The following is a 19,043-nucleotide window of genomic DNA, read 5'->3' as shown; positions in this document are numbered from 1 at the left end:
TGGAATCACCATGGAAACTGTCATTTATTTGAAGCGTACCACGCATATCCCTCCCACTCTGTTTTTCAATGTTGTTGAAATTTTTGGCAAGAGGGAGTAGGAGTCTGGAGAGGCACAGGGACAAACAGTCTAAAGTCTGAGTTTGTCAGGGCCTCACAAACACCATGGTCTCCACACATCCACACTTTTACTCTCTATCACACACACTTTCACTCTCTCTCACACACACGTTCACTCTCTCTCTCAAACACACACACAGATAGTTTGCATGCGTGTGTGTCTGTGTTAAATCGCTGATGGTGCAGGTTTGTGCAGCTGCGGAGGCAGGCTGGAAGTTTGTATACATCTTACAACAAGCGTTCTCTGCTGGGTGGAACGGGAAGAGGAAGAGCCTGGGGGGAAAGACACCCAGTGCAACAGACTTCCGTCCCCAGCACCACTTCAAAAGGAGCCAGATGCGTGGCCAGGGAGGGGAAGGAGGACGTGCGATGTGCGTGCGAGGAGCACAACGCCACACGAGAGGTGACGGGCGCCAGGTCAGAGGTGAGGAAAAAATGGCCCCCGGGTTCTGTGAAAAGCCAAGCGGTTGGTTCCCACATCATGCACTTTCCAGAAAAAAAAAATATGTAGGGTAAAGAAAGTCGCACAGCTGACACATGTCAAAGAAGAAGGGAAGAAAAAAGTAGGCGACGCCGGTGACAGCGACGGTGACAGTCTCGAAAAGACACTTTGTTGTTGGCTGTGGAAACAGGCATTGTCTATTTTCAAAGTGACTTCTGTGTCACTATGGGATGGTTTGAACCGCAGAAGAAGTACTTGAGAGAGATGAGTTGAGAACGCGCCTGGCTGCCCCCCTACCCTCCATCATTATTGTGAGTCATTATTGGAGTAATTCTGCCTCCGCCGTGACAGACGTAGCTGACGGTTGGGCTGACTCATCTCATATCTAATAGCAATGTTGGCAGCCACAGCAGCAGCCAGGCCTGATTTCGGAGAATTTCCGTACAAAAGTGTGTGTGTGTGTGTGTGTGTGTGTGTGTGTGTGTGTGTGTGTGTGTGTGTGTGTGTGTGTGTGTGTGTGTGTGTGTGTGTGTGTGTGTGTGTGTGTGTGTGTGTGCAGGGGAAAGACAGGGAGGGAAGGAGCTGGAGGGTAGGAGCTAGTGAGCAGGCTAGGATGAGATGGGGGGGGGAAACATACCCACAGCAACAAGGTCTAAGGCGTTCTACCCAGTCTATAAACCTAAAGAGCATACTGTAACAGTCAACATGGTTTACAGTACAAATGTGAAAACACACACACACACACACACAGAGATGCACACAGAGAGATGCACATACAGATACAAATATTCACATTCATCAACATACATGTGTGTATGCTAACACACCACACTGTAGCGTGCACGTCTGCCTCCTTTAATCTCCTGTATTTAGCTTATATCACATTAGTATACAGTAGTTACGTAACACTATTACCTGGGCATTCAGTGAGCATTTATATTCCAGAGCCTTGTTTCCATATATAACTTTGTTGTTTATTTGGTTCAGTGTCTCTGTGTTGCACGTGGCAATGTTGTTGTGTGTGAATGTTGTTGTGTGTGAATGTGTGTGTGTGTGGTCGCCTGAATGCGTGTGACAATTCCCTATACAGTCCATGGGCACAGCTGCCATGATGGGTGTCATGCAACGCACCCCATCCTGGAAGAAGGATTTCTCCCCCCCCCCCCCTTTTTTTGACGAAAGCTCCTCTGAGAGGCCACAGCAGCGGTTCCCGGGGATGAACTCTCCAGCTGACATGTCACCCCTGCCCACACCCACAGGATGCAGTCAGAGAATAAATGCATGGTGCTTTCTGCTCCCTATTTTTAGAATTTCTTTTAGGACGGCATGGTTCATTTCATGACACTGTTGAACCTCAGCGTTCTACTCTGTTTAACTGAAACATGGAGCTCAGGTGATTCTAATGCTAAAGTAATTCTTCAGCAGATTTGTTCATGGTTTTACTTAAGTGATAAGTCACGAAAAGAACTTTCATTCTTGATATTCTATTAGTCTTTATTTAATAGTTTAATATTATTATGTCATGTAATGCTTTACACAGTGGTCTAAGAGGGCGATTGGATTTTTGGTTGGTGCCTGTAATTAGTGATCTAAACCTTGCCATTAACTGCATCTTGAACTAACAAGGAAACATCTAGCATCTTATGTGCAAGCAGTATCATTTACTTGTCATGAAACCTATTATCACTATACCACAACTGAGTCAGTGGGATGCTAAAAATAAGGCAAAAACAAACACTCAAATTGGTTCTCTGAACAAGTTGTCTGAACAAGTATTCAGACAGATGTGCACAGCCACTGCAGCAACTAGCAACATCATGATATCATCTTGTAGATTTGTATAGGTTGGACAGGAACGCACAGCCCCCACTTCTTCAGATGACTCAGTTAATACATCAGCCTTACAACTATCTTGGCTGGTTCTGGTAGAAGTTGAGACAAATGCTTTCTGTTATCAGGAGCAGTCCGAGCAAGAGAGCTTTGACGAGGCACCTCTATTTATCACTTTTTGATTCCCACAGAGATGCTCTGTTTTGCAGTCAAGGTCGGTAGACTTCCTGTCTATGTTCCACTTTGTTTTCACAATACATTAGGGAACCTGTTTTAAGTCCTCACAAACGACTTGCGGCCCAGTGCAGTGGTAAAGTATGGAGAGTGTGTACTGATCTGTTGAACTGAGCTCTGTGTGTTATTTCTTGAAGCACATCATTAAAACTCAAATGGATCATCAAGGACAACAGCATGCAAATCCATCATACACCTCCCTTTTGCTGCAATAGCATATATTTGTCATTTAATTTCCCTCCTGACCATTTATTATGACCGCCGCTAGCATAGGTATCGAAGGTATTATTATAGGAATTGCAAAAAATGCAAAGTTTTTCCTAAAAAACTACCTGAACCGTGGCACAATCATGCATGCACACACACTCACATCCACAGGCACAGACACACACATCCACATGCACAAATGCACACACACACATGTACGCACGCACACATACACACACAGACAGAAACACACGCAAGCACACACACTCACACACACACACACACGCACGCACACATATACTCACGCACACACACACAGGCACGCACATACTATCGGTATCAGCAATTATAACGGCCGATACATAATTACAAATTCAGTAGGCCTAAAGGAAAACCACTAGATGGCACAGCGTTGCAGCAAGACCTAACTGGAGGTAGAAGTGCTGGGTTTTTTCTAAAACCGGCTGATTTATGTTGTTTACGGCAAAGAATGTCTAATAAGGGTAGGATGATTTTCACATGAAATGTAATTCCCATTTCTTCTTGAAGCCATGTTTATGCTTGGTTTTTACTGCAGGTACGTTAATGTCAATGTCAATGTTATTTATATAGAGCATTTACAGACGGCTTAGCCGCACCAAAGTGCTTCACAGTAAAGTGCTATAAATAAATACAGGAAGGCACAAAATCAAAGAGGGCTACAGTTAAAATAACTAGATGTACCGCAGAGCGGTACAAAATATTACCGCCGCCCAGTCCAGCACATTTTTTCCACAAAAATAAATCACGCTGAAAGGCCTATATGATTCTAACTGTCTCACTAAATTGCATTATCCACACTCAATTCTCACTGATATCTGCTAGACAAGTACCAAAACATGATTAGTTCATAGATTTCACATGTAAAATTAATTTTATACAACCCCACCTCCATCTTGCCTGTTCATAATTCTGAGAAAATCTTGAATTGTGTGCATGCATGTACATGTTTATGTTATGTGTGTGTGTGTGTGTGTGTGTGTGTGCGTGCTTGTGTCTGTGCCTGCGTATGTGCCTGTGCATGCAAGCGTACATATGTCTACTGTGTGAGTATGTGTCATACGTATGATTAATGAATGTATGTTGGTCTTAAGGGGGCATGTCAACCCATCCCATTACCACTTATTTCATGTATAGCGCCACCTAGTTAAAAATTAAAAAGCAAAAAATTAGGTGTTTTCATCACAATATCTCTGGCTGACAAGGTCAAAACTGCACGAAATTAAAAGTGTAGGATCATTATGACACCCTCCGAATGCATGTTTTGTGTACTTTCGTTCATGGGGGGCCTTACAATAAAATAATTTATGTGTTCATTTAGTGACATACACCAACAAGGATTCCCGGGACACTGAAAGACCGGGGTACACAAAACTTGGTGGGCATGTACCCCCACATGGATAGCATGGAACCGTCATTTTTCGTTTTGATCTGTAGCCCCCCCGCTGGACTGGACCCCCCGAAAGGAGGGTAGGGCAGACACAGTTCTCTGTGAATATCTTGAGAACTGTAGGGCCTAGGATGACCATTTTTTTTCGTATGTTTGCCTCCAGGGGTCATGTTAACCCATTTCATGTGCACACATGTGCACAAACAGATACACACACACACACACATACATTCACAGTAATCATACGTATGACACGTACTCACACAGTAGACATATGTACGCTTGCATGCACAGGCACATACGCAGGCACACACACAAGCACGCACACACACACACACACACACACACACACACACTCACACACAGTAAAACTGGTGGGAGATAGGAGCTTTTCATCTTTGACCACAATCTGTACAAAACTTTACATGATATCAGCAAAATAATAGGAATTTCACTGAGGACCCCATACAGACCCATAGTGCACTTATGGAGTGAAGATTGTCTCAAAATGATTTAAATATATATAAAAGGATATATATACATATACATACATTTATAAATATCCAAATACAAAATACAAATATAAAAATGTGACATACAAATAAATAAACACATTTATATAAATAAACGTGTCTTTGTAAATATATTTTCAAATTTAAAAATAAATATGCTTGACTTTGTATGTGGAATCTGCATTTGTGAATCTCCTTTTTGCTTTCATGTTGATGACGTAATTTTGAGACATTCCTACTGCACACCAAGATCCACAAATAAATACCACTAGATTTGAATGCGAAGACACCCTCCACTGAACAGCCAGCAGATGGCAGTGTTGTACAACATGTCTGTTATCAACTGATAGTAACTGAATCTTTCCGACGCTGTTTTCCCTAGTTCAGTTCAATCAAGTGGTCTATGACTAGCAGGATTAACGACATGGGAGACACTGGATTAAATGACACTGGATTAAATGGATGGGTAAGTAATAACAACTAGCCAGAACGATTTATTATCGGTTTCGATGTGTAGTGCCGTTTTCATAGACTGTATAAATAAGTCCATTTAGCAATATTGACATTAATGGCAGTCTGTCAGATTACAGATAGCGATCTCAGCTGAGCTGGCTCTCGTTACGTTAACCTAGAAGTAGAGATGTCCGATAATATCGGCCCACCGATATTATCGGCCCGATATTAGCATAAAAATGTAATATCTGTTAATATCGTTATCGGATTTTTTTTGCCTTAAAACCGATAAAATAATGCTTGCGTTACACCGAAATAGTGCCTATGCGCTCCTGAAGTGTTTACCGGCGCACAGATGATGACCTCATCAAGCTGCGTCTTGAAGCATACAAACAAGCGTGGATCAAGGGGGCAGGCGAATTCCCGGAAGTAGAAGAATCGACGTAGGCTGGAGGGACCACCTCTCTGCTAACTGCCATAGAAGTTCATTCATTGTAGGATTTTTTTGAAATACCATAACTTCATATAACATATATCCTGTGCCGATATTGTAGTTTCTGTGTAATCCACATAAACACTACAAAGGCAAAACAGAGTCCACTACCTCGTCCGTAACGTTGGTTACCCGTAAGAAGAACGGTTAGCTTGTTCGGTTGGAGGGAAGCTAGCTTTGACGTAATCTCTCTTTCGCGCCGTAGGGAGATAACCGTATTGTTTGGATAAGAAGCTCAGTCCACCTTACTGTATGACGGTAACTCATAAGCAAAACCTAGCATACACGACCGTATGTTAAGGTAAACCATTACACAGAGGGAACCTAATAATAATAAAAAAGTAAACCTAATTTTTTAAAAAAGGGCACTAATCATTTCAGAGGTTTTCGATGGATTGACCGTAGGTCGGAAAAGTGGAAAGAAGATTAGCTTCAAGGCTATAACTTTGTTTTGTTTTAGCATGACTGTTTTTGAAGATGATCATGTATGGTAGCTTCAACATTAACTCAACTTGGTGAGGATGATATTAATAATAATACATAAATAAATGTTTAACTTTGACGACTTTGAAGGCGAAGGAAGTGTGAGAAGAATTTATGTGTATCTATCATATGAGTTACAAGATTCAGTTCAAAGGCTAACGTCACGAAGTTAAGTGTGAGTCTGCGCAGTACTGGAGGGACCAACTGAAAAATCGTTCTATTTGACTCAGTGCCCTCCCATTGAAAACGACGGAGTCTGTTCGTCCATTTCTTTTACTGTCTATGGCGTGGATGGCTGCAGTAACAAACTTGCTCGCTCTGTTTCAACATTATGTCTGTGGTTTGGAATTATTTTCAAGTGTCTCCTTCTGACGTTAAACTTGCGATTTGCAATAGGCTTGTTTGAGATGGAGTCTGGCTTACTACGTAAACGCTATGCATAAACGTGATCTTCAGAGGCTAGCCGGGAGGAGCTACAACAGAGGGCAGCTCATCCCGGACCATAGATATATTTTTTACAGTCTATGATATATACACTAGATGTCGCCTTCTGCTTCTCAGCATGCGTCAACACCGCCGCCATCTTTGATCTGAAGCGCTAAACTAGTTCTCCTGTATTGTCAGCGTTACCTATTTAGCGACGTTTGGCCATCCCCAGCGATAGAAAACCTTTTTAGCGATTAGCGACAAATTTGGGAACTTCTCACAATGATGGCAGATCGGCTTCTTTGTTGTTGAAACGTAAGAAAATCACCTTTCTCATGGCTTTGTCATTTATGAATTCAGCTACATCTCGTTTGCCCATGGCACTGACCCATGATTATAAAAGTAACGACTGGCGTAGCCTATGTAGTAGCAGAGGTAAATGTTCTACAGATCTACAGCAACTTCTGGTGAGATTACAACTTACATGAGTAAACGAGACGAGGGGTATGTGGCCTCAACCAGAGCCTGTCTAGAAGAGCCTGTTTACTTTCATTTTATCGAACCTGGTTGCAGTTTACTCATTGTTCCTCTAGGGGCCGCCGCTAGCTAGTGCAGAATGAATGGGAGTCTATGGGGCTAGACGGGTAAAATGTATCTTTATTATCGTCTTAAGCTTAGTTTTCTCTAGACTCAACCATAAATACATGCCTGTCAGTTGGAACAACCCAAAAAACTAGATAATTGCTTGAGATTTTGACGATTTATGGTGATTTTATTTTCGCTAGATCTTTGCCCAGATTGACGCTAATGCATTATAGAGGAAAAGAAATGGACGAACAGACTCCGTCGTTTTCAATGGGAGGGCACTGAGTCAAATAGAGTGATTTTTCAGTTGGTCCCCCCAGTACTGCGCAGACTCACACTTAACTTCGTGACGTTAGCCATCAAACTGAATCTTGTAACTCATATGATAGATACACAGAAATTCTTCTCACACTTCCTTCGCCTTCAAAGTCATCAAAGTTAAACATTTATTTATGTATTATTATTAATATCATCCTCACCAAGTCGTGTTAATGTTGAAGCTACCATACAAGATCATCTTCAAAAACAGTCATGCTAAAACAAAACAAAAAAGTTAGAGGCTTGAAGCTAATCTTCTTTCCACTTTTCCGACCTACGGTCAATCCATCGAAAACCTCTGAAATGATTAGTGCCGTTTTTTAAAAAAAATAGGTTTACTTTTTTATTATTATTAGGTTGCCTCTGTGTAATGCTTTACCTTAACATACGGTCGTGTATGCTAGGTTTTGCTTATGAGTTACCGTCATAGACAGTAAGGTGGACTGAGCTTCTTATCCAAACAATACGGTTATCTCCCTACGGCGCGAAAGAGAGATTACGTCAAAGCTAGCTTCCCTCCAACCGAACAAGCTAACCGTTCTTCTTATGGGTAACCAATGTTACGGACGAGGTAGTGGAGTCCGTTTTGCCTTTGTAGTGTTTATGTGGATTACACAGAAGCTACAATATCGGCACAGGATATATGTTATATGAAGTTATGGTATTTCAAAAAAATCCTACAATGAATGGACTTCTATGGGAGTTAGCAGAGAGGTGGTCCCTCCAGCCTACGTCGATTCTTCTACTTCCGGGAATTCGCCTGCCCCCTTGGGAGTGGATCACTAAAGCAAGATGGCGTCTCGATTGACGCATTCGTTCCAATGAACAGCAGTAGTCAAGGCGACATCTAGTGTATATGTCTATGATCCCGGACAGACAGGCTACAGTCTGCCTGACGTGACGCGGGGGACATCGCGGGAGATATCGCGGAATTTTGTTGGCAATAAAAACAGCAGAACTTTCATTCTTACTCATTAAAATGAGCATGATGACTGACGAAAAATAAATCCTTATGATGTAGTTTAAATAAACCACTGTTGTCATACAGTTAACAGGCCTGCATTGTAGCACATAAATTCAATATCAAGTGTTTTCCCTGTGTGTGTCTATCTATTTAACCAAACAGCAGAAAACAACAGAATATCCAAACGTTTTCAGTAGGCTAGCCTACCATTGTTGCAGAAATCACGTATATCCCTTGTTGCATTCAAGAATGCATCCAGTGGGGCATCACAATAACATTAAGCATGTTGTGTTAATTCCACAACAGGAGATATGTGATGTTACCTAAATTAGTTTTGAGGAAAAATAACCCACGTATCGACATCGGTATCGGCTGATATCGGAATCGAAAATTGAGAGTTGGACAATATCGGCATATCGGATATCGGCAAAAAAGCCAATATCGGACATCCCTACCTAGAAGCTATGTTAACATCTGTAACGTAAGATCTGCAACATCTGTGAAACAGCGAACACAGCCTGTCATTTGAGTTGCAAGACACAATAACTTTAGGGAAAACTACATTTTATTTTAAGGGGGCCCTAAATCGGATTTTAAAGGAATAATCCGTTGTTTGGAACTGTAGAAGAGGTATAAAAATAGCGTTTTTGTAGCGGCACAATTGAAATGCCCCGCTCACTTCCAGGCTACGAGTTGTGACTGAAAACGGTACAATCGAACTTTCTCAAAACACATCCGAATGACATGATTTTGATGTCAACTCAACGTATGTACCCCCAATCATCCGTAAATCGATCTAAAGTGCATTTTACTCCGGATAATTCCTTTAAGGGAAATCTTAACTTAATGTGTTTTGTGCAGGCACCAACAAAGCTGAACAGGCACCAGCTGTTTAGCTAGCTGTTAACGTTAGCAGCTGTTATCAGCTGTACGCTGACTAAATAGACTTATTTATACAGTCTATGAAATTAAAAATGGCACTACACATCGAAACCGATAATAAATCGTTCTGGCTAGTTGTTTTTACTTACCTATCCATTTAATCCAGTGTCTTCCATGTCGTCAATCCTGCTAGTCATAGACCACCTGACTGAACTGAACTAGGGAAAACCGCGTCGGAAAGATTCAGTTACTATCAGTTGATAACAGACATGTTGTACAACACTGCCATCTGCTGGTTGTTCAGTGGAGGGTGTCTTCGCATTCAAATCTAGTGGTATTTATTTGTGGATCTTGGTGTGCAGCATAGATATATACACTAGATGTCGCCTTCTGCTTCTCAGCATGCGTCAACACCGCCGCCATCTTTGTACAGGGATCTGAAGCGCTAAACTAGTTCTCCTGTATTGTCAGCGTTACCTATTTAACGACGTTTGGCCATCCCCAGCGATAGAAAACCTTTTTAGCGATTAGCGACAAATTTGGGAACTTCTCACAATGATGGCAGATCGGCTTCTTTGTTGTTGAAACGTAAGAAAATCACCTTTCTCATGGCTTTGTCATTTATGAATTCAGCTACATCTCGTTTGCCCATGGCACTGACCCATGATTATAAAAGTAACGACTGGCGTAGCCTATGTAGTAGCAGAGGTAAATGTTCTACAGATCTACAGCAACTTCTGGTGAGATTACAACTTACATGAGTAAACGAGACGAGGGGTATGTGGCCTCAACCAGAGCCTGTCTAGAAGAGCCTGTTTACTTTCATTGTATCGAACCTGGTTGCAGTTTACTCATTGTTCCTCTAGGGGCCGCCGCTAGCTAGTGCAGAATGAATGGGAGTCTATGGGGCTAGACGGGTAAAATGTATCTTTATGATCGTCTTAAGCTTAGTTTTCTCTAGACTCAACCATAAATACATGCCTGTCAGTTGGAACAACCCAAAAAACTAGATAATTGCTTGAGATTTTGACGATTTATGGTGATTTTATTTTCGCTAGATCTTTGCCCAGATTGACGCTAATGCATTATAGAGGAGTGGATCACTGAAGCAAGATGGCGTCTCGATTGACGCATTCGTTCCAATGAACAGCAGTAGTCAAGGCGACATCTAGTGTATATGTCTATGGGTGTGCAGTAGGAATGTCTCAAAATTACGTCATCGACATAAAAGCAAAAAGGAGATAGACCTCTCCAGAATATATCCCGCCTCCTAACTTCCGTATCCATCCAACTTCCGGGCGTGGATTGTCTATGGGAAATAACATGGCGTTTTGAAAGATCGTACCTGTCAAACTCTGTAGGTGACAAAGTAGAAAAAGCTGCTGGGCAGATTGGCCTACACACTTCTGCCATCTAGTTTTCCCCTGGATTTTTTGATTTTCGGTGCCGTTTAAGTAGTATAGTCTATAGTATACTACTTAAACGGCACCGACAATCAAAAAATCCAGTGGAAACTATATGGCAGAAGTGTGTAGGCCAATTTGCCCACCAGCTTTTTCAACTTCGCTACCTACAGATGTTTTACCGGTATGATATTTCGAAACGCCATGTTATTTCTCATAGACAATCCACGCCCGGAAGTTGGATGGATACGGAAGTTACGGAGGCGGGACTTATTCTGGAGAGGTCAATTCACAAATGCAGATTCCACATACAAAGTCAAGCATATTTATTTTCAAATCTCGAAAATATATTTACAAAGACACGTTTATTTATATAAATTTGTTTATTTATTTGTATGTCACATTTTTATATTTGTATTTTGTATTTGGATATTTATAAATGTATGTATATGTATATATATCCTTTTATATATATTTATTAATCCTCACTCCATATGCACTGCCCATTCAGTCCCACTTGATCGTATTTGTCCCACATGATACACAATATAGCGTTAAACATTTAGTGATGCTATAAATAAATTATTCTATATATGAAAAAAATATCTTTTAACATTTATATTTTAGAATAGGTAAAACATTACATTGGAATTGAAGCAAACAAAGAGTTTAATGGATCAAGTAGAAGTAAAACTGAGGAAATCAGTCTAAAATTTTTAAATTGTAATGATTTTACAAATATGTCTGAAAGAAACACAGTACTAAAGACACTACTTTTGAAAGGCCAGTCACAATGTTAATTTTGTGTATTCATCAAAAGATGCCCTCTGTCTCATGATGTAAAACTTCAGCATTCAGATACTCCGTGTTGTGAGAATGAGATGTTGCATGTATGTAACCTGCAGTAAAAGGTTCACTGAAATGCAGTAATGATACACATTGCTGTTTTTCAGTCTTTTGGGGTCCTATCATGGTTGAGGTGGAAGAGGTTCTTTTGGTTTTATGGTGTTTTAAGCCCCCAACGTCGTCTTCCAGGCAGTGCTGCATGGAAGGCATTAGGGTTAGGCACGGGTTATGTTTAGGGTTAGAGTTAAGGTTAGTGCCTTGAAGTCAAGGTTCGCAGGGCTGCCTTGAAGTCGATGGTGGGGGCTTACAACACCATTGAGCGTTATTTTGGCATGTGATGCAAGATTGGCACCATCTAGTGGGCTCACACCAGCACAACATAACTCCACACTCAAATGAATGAAGGAGTTTCAAGCATTTTTCTCAGTTTCTTGCTTTATGTAGCATTTATTTTGAACCATTAAACCACATTTGCTCCGAGCACCCTTTTCTTGATACTGCAGAGCCAGTCTTTAAGAAGTCCTTTCAGGATGAGGTATGACGAAGATAAAAATGTTCCATTTCACGATCTGAAAGGGTAACCCCAGTCTAACAACAACCTACAGTAGGGGTCTATTTTTGGACTATGAGTGTAAACCATCTTGTACCCGGAAAGACCTCAAGATGATGAAAAAAAGCTTGCTACATGCTAAAAAATTAAATTCTGGTTTTCACAAGTTGCTGCAGCTCATGAAGAAAGTCTCTTTCAAAGCAGTTTCTCTCTTTGAATGGATACTATTGCAGTAGTTTTTCAACAGCTTATTATTCAAATAAATATTTACAATGATGCCAAAATATTCAAAGAATAAGGCTAAACAAATGTAAAGGCAGAAGATACATACATTCTAACAAGGAGGCTCAAGTTAGTCAAGTTAGTTAAGAACCTACCCACTGCACAGCATGGCACCCATTAGTGGCCTGCACCCAGGCCATGGTGAAAGTCTATTGCTACTGTAATTAAGGGTTGTGAAACTGCTGTTTCAGTTCTCCCTCTGAGCTGTTGCCCATGCTCTTCCTCTGAAGGAACAGGAAAGCCTTGCTGACACTGGCTCTCCCTGACCGGGTGATGAAGCAGTAGAGCAGAGGATCGGCCAAGCAGTTGAGGGTGGCCAGGGCCGCGGACACTTTGTAGGGGTAGTATAGCCAGGGTAGTGTTTGGCAGTCCTCCAACAAAGCCCTCAGCAGGAGCATGATGTGGATGGGGCCGAAGCAGATGACCAGGGTTAGCTGGACCAACCTAAGGAGCCGGCACGTGCGCTGACGTTCCTGTTTCTCGGTGGCGCGATTGGACCGCACCTCTTCACTGATCTTCCAGTAGCAGAACCCGACCAGCACAAATGGCACGAGGAACCACATGAAAAAGCGAGCAATGTTGACTTGCCTCTGCGTGTCATGTATAGGGAAGGTGTCCAGGCAGATGTTGTACTTTGCGTCATACACGTTCGGTGTGGACACAGTGGCGGCGTTGAAGATTATACTGCAGGTCCACGAAAGCACACAGATGCCCATGGCTGGTCCCAGATTTCGGATGAAAGGGTACTTCAGGGGGTGAACCACGGCCAGGTAACGATCGACAGCGATGCAACACAACAGAGACACGCTGGCATAGAAGTGGGTGAACAACAGGAAGACACACGCAGTGCAAGCAGTGCCCCCATGGCGCCAGTCGTCATTCAATGAGTAGTCCGTCCAGATGGGTAACATCATGATGAAGAAGAGGTCTGCCAGGGCCAAGTTCATTAGGTAGACTCCCAGCTCATTGCCCTGTCTTATGTGCTGGTAGGAGACGAACACTGAGAAACAGTTGGAGGGGAAACCAAAAATTATAACGGCGATGTGCAGAAAGACAAAGGATTTCTTCATCTCTTCAGGGGGATCCCAATCGTCAGTGCTGGAATTCAGCGTACAGTTATTCATGTTTTCTCTACCAAATAAAGACAAAAACAAGACAAGTCTCACTTTTGATTGTCAATTAATACTCTCTCATTACATAAAAACAATGTTGGGAGTAGTGAACTGACAGTTTAATTACATTTTGCTGGGAAATGGAGTATTTTTTTCCATGTTTGTGCAATTAGCTACTGAAACTACAGTTATAGTAGTATACCAGTACAATATTTTATTTCAATTTTACTTAATTATGTATTGCATCTTCACTGTAATTAAAACTCCTTTGACAGCCCTGCTACCAACGCTGTTTTTTGTCAGTTTGTAAAGTTTAGGTGAAGTAGGCAATATCATCAGGAACCCCTGATCAATGTGATTGGTTTGGACCAATGAGATCAAAGTTAACACTATGTTTATGCCCGTCACCATGCTAACATTGTAAACGATTCCCAATCGCTAATGACCAGACTCTATTCACTTTGTGAATGAGTCTTGCTTGCCAGGCTAGCTTTATCTCCCATCCTGACTGTCCTATACACAGGTTTCCCGTTTACCAACAAAACTAGATGCGCGCGCAGCCGTGAGGCAGAAGACGCTTGATGGCCGTCCACAATGTTATAAACTTAACCTAAATAGTCAGCTGCTGTAAGCTACAATCGGATTTTTTTGTATACCCCTGTTTTCTCAATGATAATAACATCTCATTTCAGACTATATGTCAAAGTTTGCCGTTCATTTGCATTATTAATATAACATCGTATTTTGTCATTTTTGGCGAAGACATGCATTCCGTTAGGGATATTGAACATATTAAACATTCTCTAACCATCGTGATTTCGAATTGGTGCAGTTTTCAGCACAAAAACTCATTTTATTCCTTTGCTCTTTTGCATTGCTCTATGCTGTTCTATGGTGCTTTCTGCCTCTTGGTTGCGCTCGCATGTTTTCGTGACGTTGCATAGAAATCCTGGTATGCAGCCAGCACCACACACTTGAACTTTATTTGGTGGATGCACAAACTAGTACCCTGGGAATCCAGAGTTCTCGCGGGAGCACAATATCAATTTGCTTAGCGAGACTCTGGCAATGAGTAATGATGCACGTTACTTTTGCCCCTTGCATCGCGGGGAACCAATCACATCTGTGTAGCTGATATAGGCGGGCCAGAGGCGAGCTAAACAGATGACAGTCGTAGTGTTATCCAATTGCGTCAAAGTCCGGAATCAGTCAGTAAACATTGGTCATATAGTGTTATCCAATTGCGAGCAGTGAGATTTTCTAATGCATGCTTGGTGCCGACCCCTCGAGTTGGGCCATTACATTATTCGTGGCCAGACCCTTAATCTTTTGGATTTGGGTCTGGAATCTCCAGGCTAACAAACTTGATTATTGCTATGCACAAATAGAGAAATTATTGCATCTTGCATGCTGTTTTAGAAGATACCAGGCTAACAAAACAATCCTGCTTAATACAATACCCCGCCTGGACAATACTTTCTAAAAGGCAAGTGTCTGATGGGCAATGCATGCTGGTGTTCCTTGCACTTTGCCATAAATAATATTTGTTGTTGTTTATTTATGACTTCTGAACAAGTAGGCACAAGTAAACTCAGATGGTATGTGACATTTGTATGATTTTATTATGGGTGGCCTGTGGCATGTGTTGAAAGAACACAAACTGTGTCGTCCCTATCTGGACACAGAGATGTGTTAAAAAACAACGCAAGTTGTGTTACTTTCTACATATATTGTGTAACAAATAACAAAAGCAATAGAGTACCGAAGCCATGACGTAGAGTTGTCAAGGCAGAAATTTCTTTGGATCTAAACAAATCAATCTAACCATAGTAGTCACGATAGCGGTGGCTTTCTTAATCTATTTAAATCATTTTACAACATTTCCAAGACGTTAGTAGGCCTATATTTTTTTTACACTGTAGGAATCACATACTGCAACATACACTGCAAAAACTGCTTATGATGACATCTCATCCTGAAAACAAGCAAATTTGGCTGCCAGTGCGTTAAGCAAATGTGTCCTAAAAACAAGCAAATTTGGCTGCCAGTGCGTTGAGCAAATTTGTCTTGATAAGACTCCTTAAAATAAGTCAAAATCTTTTTAAATTAAGTCTAAATGTTCTTTAGAGAGGGCGCTAGGTAAGTCTTTTCATACTAAAAACAATACCAAATAGATACACTTTTTTTGCAGTGTATATTCATACCAACACGATCAAATTTGTTACTACAGAGTTTTATTTTAGCATGGGTTTCCTCCGTAAAAGACACCTGCATGTAACTGCACAGCATGTGGTTAAAATCCTTAAATTCATGGACATCTCTTTATTTTTGAGGCAAAAAACTTCACTCAACAGCCGTCAGCCTTTGATAAGACATGAAATATCCACTGGAATTTTGTTTCTTTCAATTACACCTGCCAGGGAATCTGTGTTATGTGGCTAAGCTGCTGCCTAGCAGGTAAAACACATTTAAATGGCTATAGCCTGCATTTAAAACAATTTATTAGCTAGAAATGATGCCACATGTCTACATTCAATGCTATTTAAGCCACTTTGAAAGTTTGTTTAGATCAAGTGATACTGCCGTCATGGAAATGGAACGTCACACTTCAGTACCAAAGTGTGACATTTGTGTATCAAGTAGCTTCCCCAGGTGCATGTAAAACATTTAAATATCATGGAAGAACAATGGAGAATTTGTAAATGTATTTAAAAAAGTGAAACTGTCATATGATCTATATCCATTATACATGAAGTGAAATAATTCAAGCATGTACATAGAGGATGTGTATATTCCTAACGGGCCTGATTATCAGTAAACAAATTGATTTTCACATTTCTACAAAGCAGGTCATCTGTTCATGAATACTATTTTAAAATATGTTTTACTTACACTGTCAGCTGGACTTTCATCACACCATAAGTGGTCTGCTTAAATAATTTTTAAGATGCAAGTGTTCCAGGTATTCCATCCAGTCAGCAACCATAGGATACAATCATACACTGAGATATTTGTTATTTATCTCGAACTATGGCACTACTGGTAGCGCCCTCTTTGCTTCACAGCTTGTCTTGTGCATTTCACGAAACAGGAAGCAGGACTCTTGTGTGATGGCAAGAAACTACGCTCATGGTGTGAAAGAAAGAGGAACAGGAAGGGCATAATCTATACTGGAGCAACATCTCAGCAAAGTGTTAATGCTCAGTAAACATTTTAATTGCATCACAATATATTGGAAACCGCATAGTTACAGTAAATAGGCAACACTTTACTTGAAGGTATCTACATAAGAGTGACATGACACTGTCATGAACACAACACTGTCATGACACATAAACCCTAACCCTAAGCTTAACCCTAACTCTAACCCTAAACCTTACCCTAACCCCAACTTGTCATGACAAAAACCGAATGACACTTAATGACAGAAGCGTTAGGCCTATGTCATAAATGTTTATGACTTGTTGTTTGTGACACGTTCATGACTCTCATATCACTCTTATGTAGATACCTTCAAGTAAAGTGTAACCTTACATAGCAGTGGTAACCCAAGAATAAGTCCATTATAAACAAAGGAAACTGAGCAGGACAATTCCATGTCTGTTGCTTATAGTTTAGTGGTTCATCAATTTAGTATCTCACAATTTACATGTATTATTATAAGACATACAAATGCACAGATAAACAATCCAATCAAAAATGACAGTGTTCCCTTTCAGTGAAACTACTTTGGCAGAGCAGTTATGCAACAGAGGCATCGGACGTGTCTTTTGTTTGGAGCTTCCTCAGTGTCACCCTTCCAGTCCTCAGCATGGCTTTCAGTTCTGTCTTGGCACTCTGGCTCATAAGGCAGTAGATTATGGGGTCTGCCACGCTGTTAATTGTGGTGGTGGCGACAAACACCATGTAGTAGTCTCTGAGGAGGGTGGCATAGCCACAGTTTCCTACCGGCTCCAGCCCTGCGCGCAAGACCATGACGAGCTGATATGGGGTGAACGCCACCATGTAGGTCATGAGCAAGAGGAGCAGCAGGTTCCGGATCTTACTGCGTTCGTCGTTCTCCAGTGAGGCACTGTTGTTGAGGGCTCTCATGATCTGACAGAAGCAGAAGATCATCACGAGCAAAGGCAGAAGGAACCCAAGCGTTGCTCGAACGATTGCCACAATGGCATCCGCAGGATGCATGGGCATCCTCTCCTCGCACAGACGTAGGGCAGAGAAGGACTCCAGGGCACCGGAGTGGGCCAGGAGGCTGGCATGCACCAAGAACTCAGCTACCCACACCACGGCACTTACCAGCGTGGCCGTGCGGAACTCCCTCACCCACAGGAAATGGAGAGGGTAGAACACGGCCAGGTAACGGTCCACTGAGATGCAGCACAGCAGCCCGGTTCCCACGTAGAAGCTGTTGTACATGATCAGCGTGATCAGGCTACAGAGCGTGCTGTCCACTGGCCATCCAAGGGACAGCTCAATCCACACGGGCAGCGTGATGGTGTACAGGAGGTCAGACACAGACAAGTTGACCAGGTACACTGCTATGGTGTTGCCCTTTTGCATCAGTTGGTAGGCAACATAAAAGGAGAGGCAGTTGGCTGGAAATCCTATGATAAAGAACACTGAATATGCAGTCGGGTACATGAACCGGTCCACTAAATCCACTCTGTCACAGTTTTTAGGCAAGCTGGCATTGCTGGCATTGAAAAACACATCCGGCTTCATCGTGGCTGTGACTCTCACTGACTGGACAAGTATTTCAAGCATGGATGGGACCATGCAAATCTAACACATGTAAATCATGTTCTAGATATATCCCAAAACATTTGTGGGATTTATGTTAGCTGAGGAGCTGTATTGGATTGAGCAGGGACCACACACATTCAAAGATATACAGTCCATAAATTCACGCTTGAAACCACACTGGAGAGGTGACGTCTTAAAGTCAGCAATCCCTTATTTAGTGAATCACAAGTCTATTTGTCTCAGAGGTCATAATCCTCTGCTATATCTTTCGAGAGGTTTTCCAAAATGAGCAAGCATCTGGGTGAAAACAAGGGCCTAGTGGGTAACAAGTAAGATAGTGGGTATTGTGAGTGTAGAATTCTCGCTAAAATTCCCAACCTGACTAATTCAAGGTGGCCATTTAATCATCCCCTACTGTAATTGGCTCATTCCCTCATTCTCAACCTCAAGCTGCTGTGTGGTGAGTGTTCCATGACGGCTGCAGTGCTTCACCCAGACACATGCCACACATTGATGGGGGTTAGCAAGGGGTTTCCCTTTCACTTTAAAGCACTTTGGATGCTTTGATAAAGCTCTATTTGAAATGGTATGTGCCAGTGAGTACACAACAGTCCACAGAGTAGGCTACACAACATTTCCTGTTTATTTGTTCAGAGACTGTTTTAGCCTCCTTACTTCACCATGGGGTCGACCTATGGTCACACAGGGTCAGATATTTGATTACCAAATG

General features: G+C 41.8%; 1 protein-coding gene across 2 annotated transcripts; it reads right to left on the bottom strand.

Annotated features, from left to right (window-relative positions):
• Positions 1 to 11,157: 11,157 nt before the first annotated feature.
• gpr65 (G protein-coupled receptor 65) lies at positions 11,158 to 18,291 on the bottom strand. Of its 2 annotated transcripts, none has more exons than XM_076299535.1 (2): positions 16,463 to 17,293; positions 11,158 to 13,589 (listed from the first exon to the last, which is right to left on the bottom strand). In XM_076299535.1, the coding sequence occupies exons 1-2, from the start codon at positions 16,480 to 16,482 to the stop codon at positions 12,623 to 12,625; spliced, it is 987 nt and encodes a 328-aa protein (XP_076155650.1). In that variant the 5' UTR covers positions 16,483 to 17,293; the 3' UTR covers positions 11,158 to 12,622. The 2 variants fall into 2 exon arrangements, 1 of the variants encoding a protein (XP_076155650.1); XR_012990316.1 differs by having other exon boundaries at positions 13,357 to 13,458; positions 16,463 to 18,291.
• Between the last annotated feature and the right edge of the window lie 752 nt (positions 18,292 to 19,043).

The sequence above is a fragment of the Alosa pseudoharengus genome, unplaced genomic scaffold (genome assembly GCF_046254945.1).
Source record: "Alosa pseudoharengus isolate Yale_2024_CS ecotype anadromous, Long Island Sound unplaced genomic scaffold, YU_APseudo_1.1 YU_APseudo_1.1_scf_22, whole genome shotgun sequence".
Lineage (NCBI taxonomy): Eukaryota > Metazoa > Chordata > Actinopteri > Clupeiformes > Clupeidae > Alosa > Alosa pseudoharengus.
This window is presented reverse-complemented; position numbering and strand designations above follow the sequence as displayed.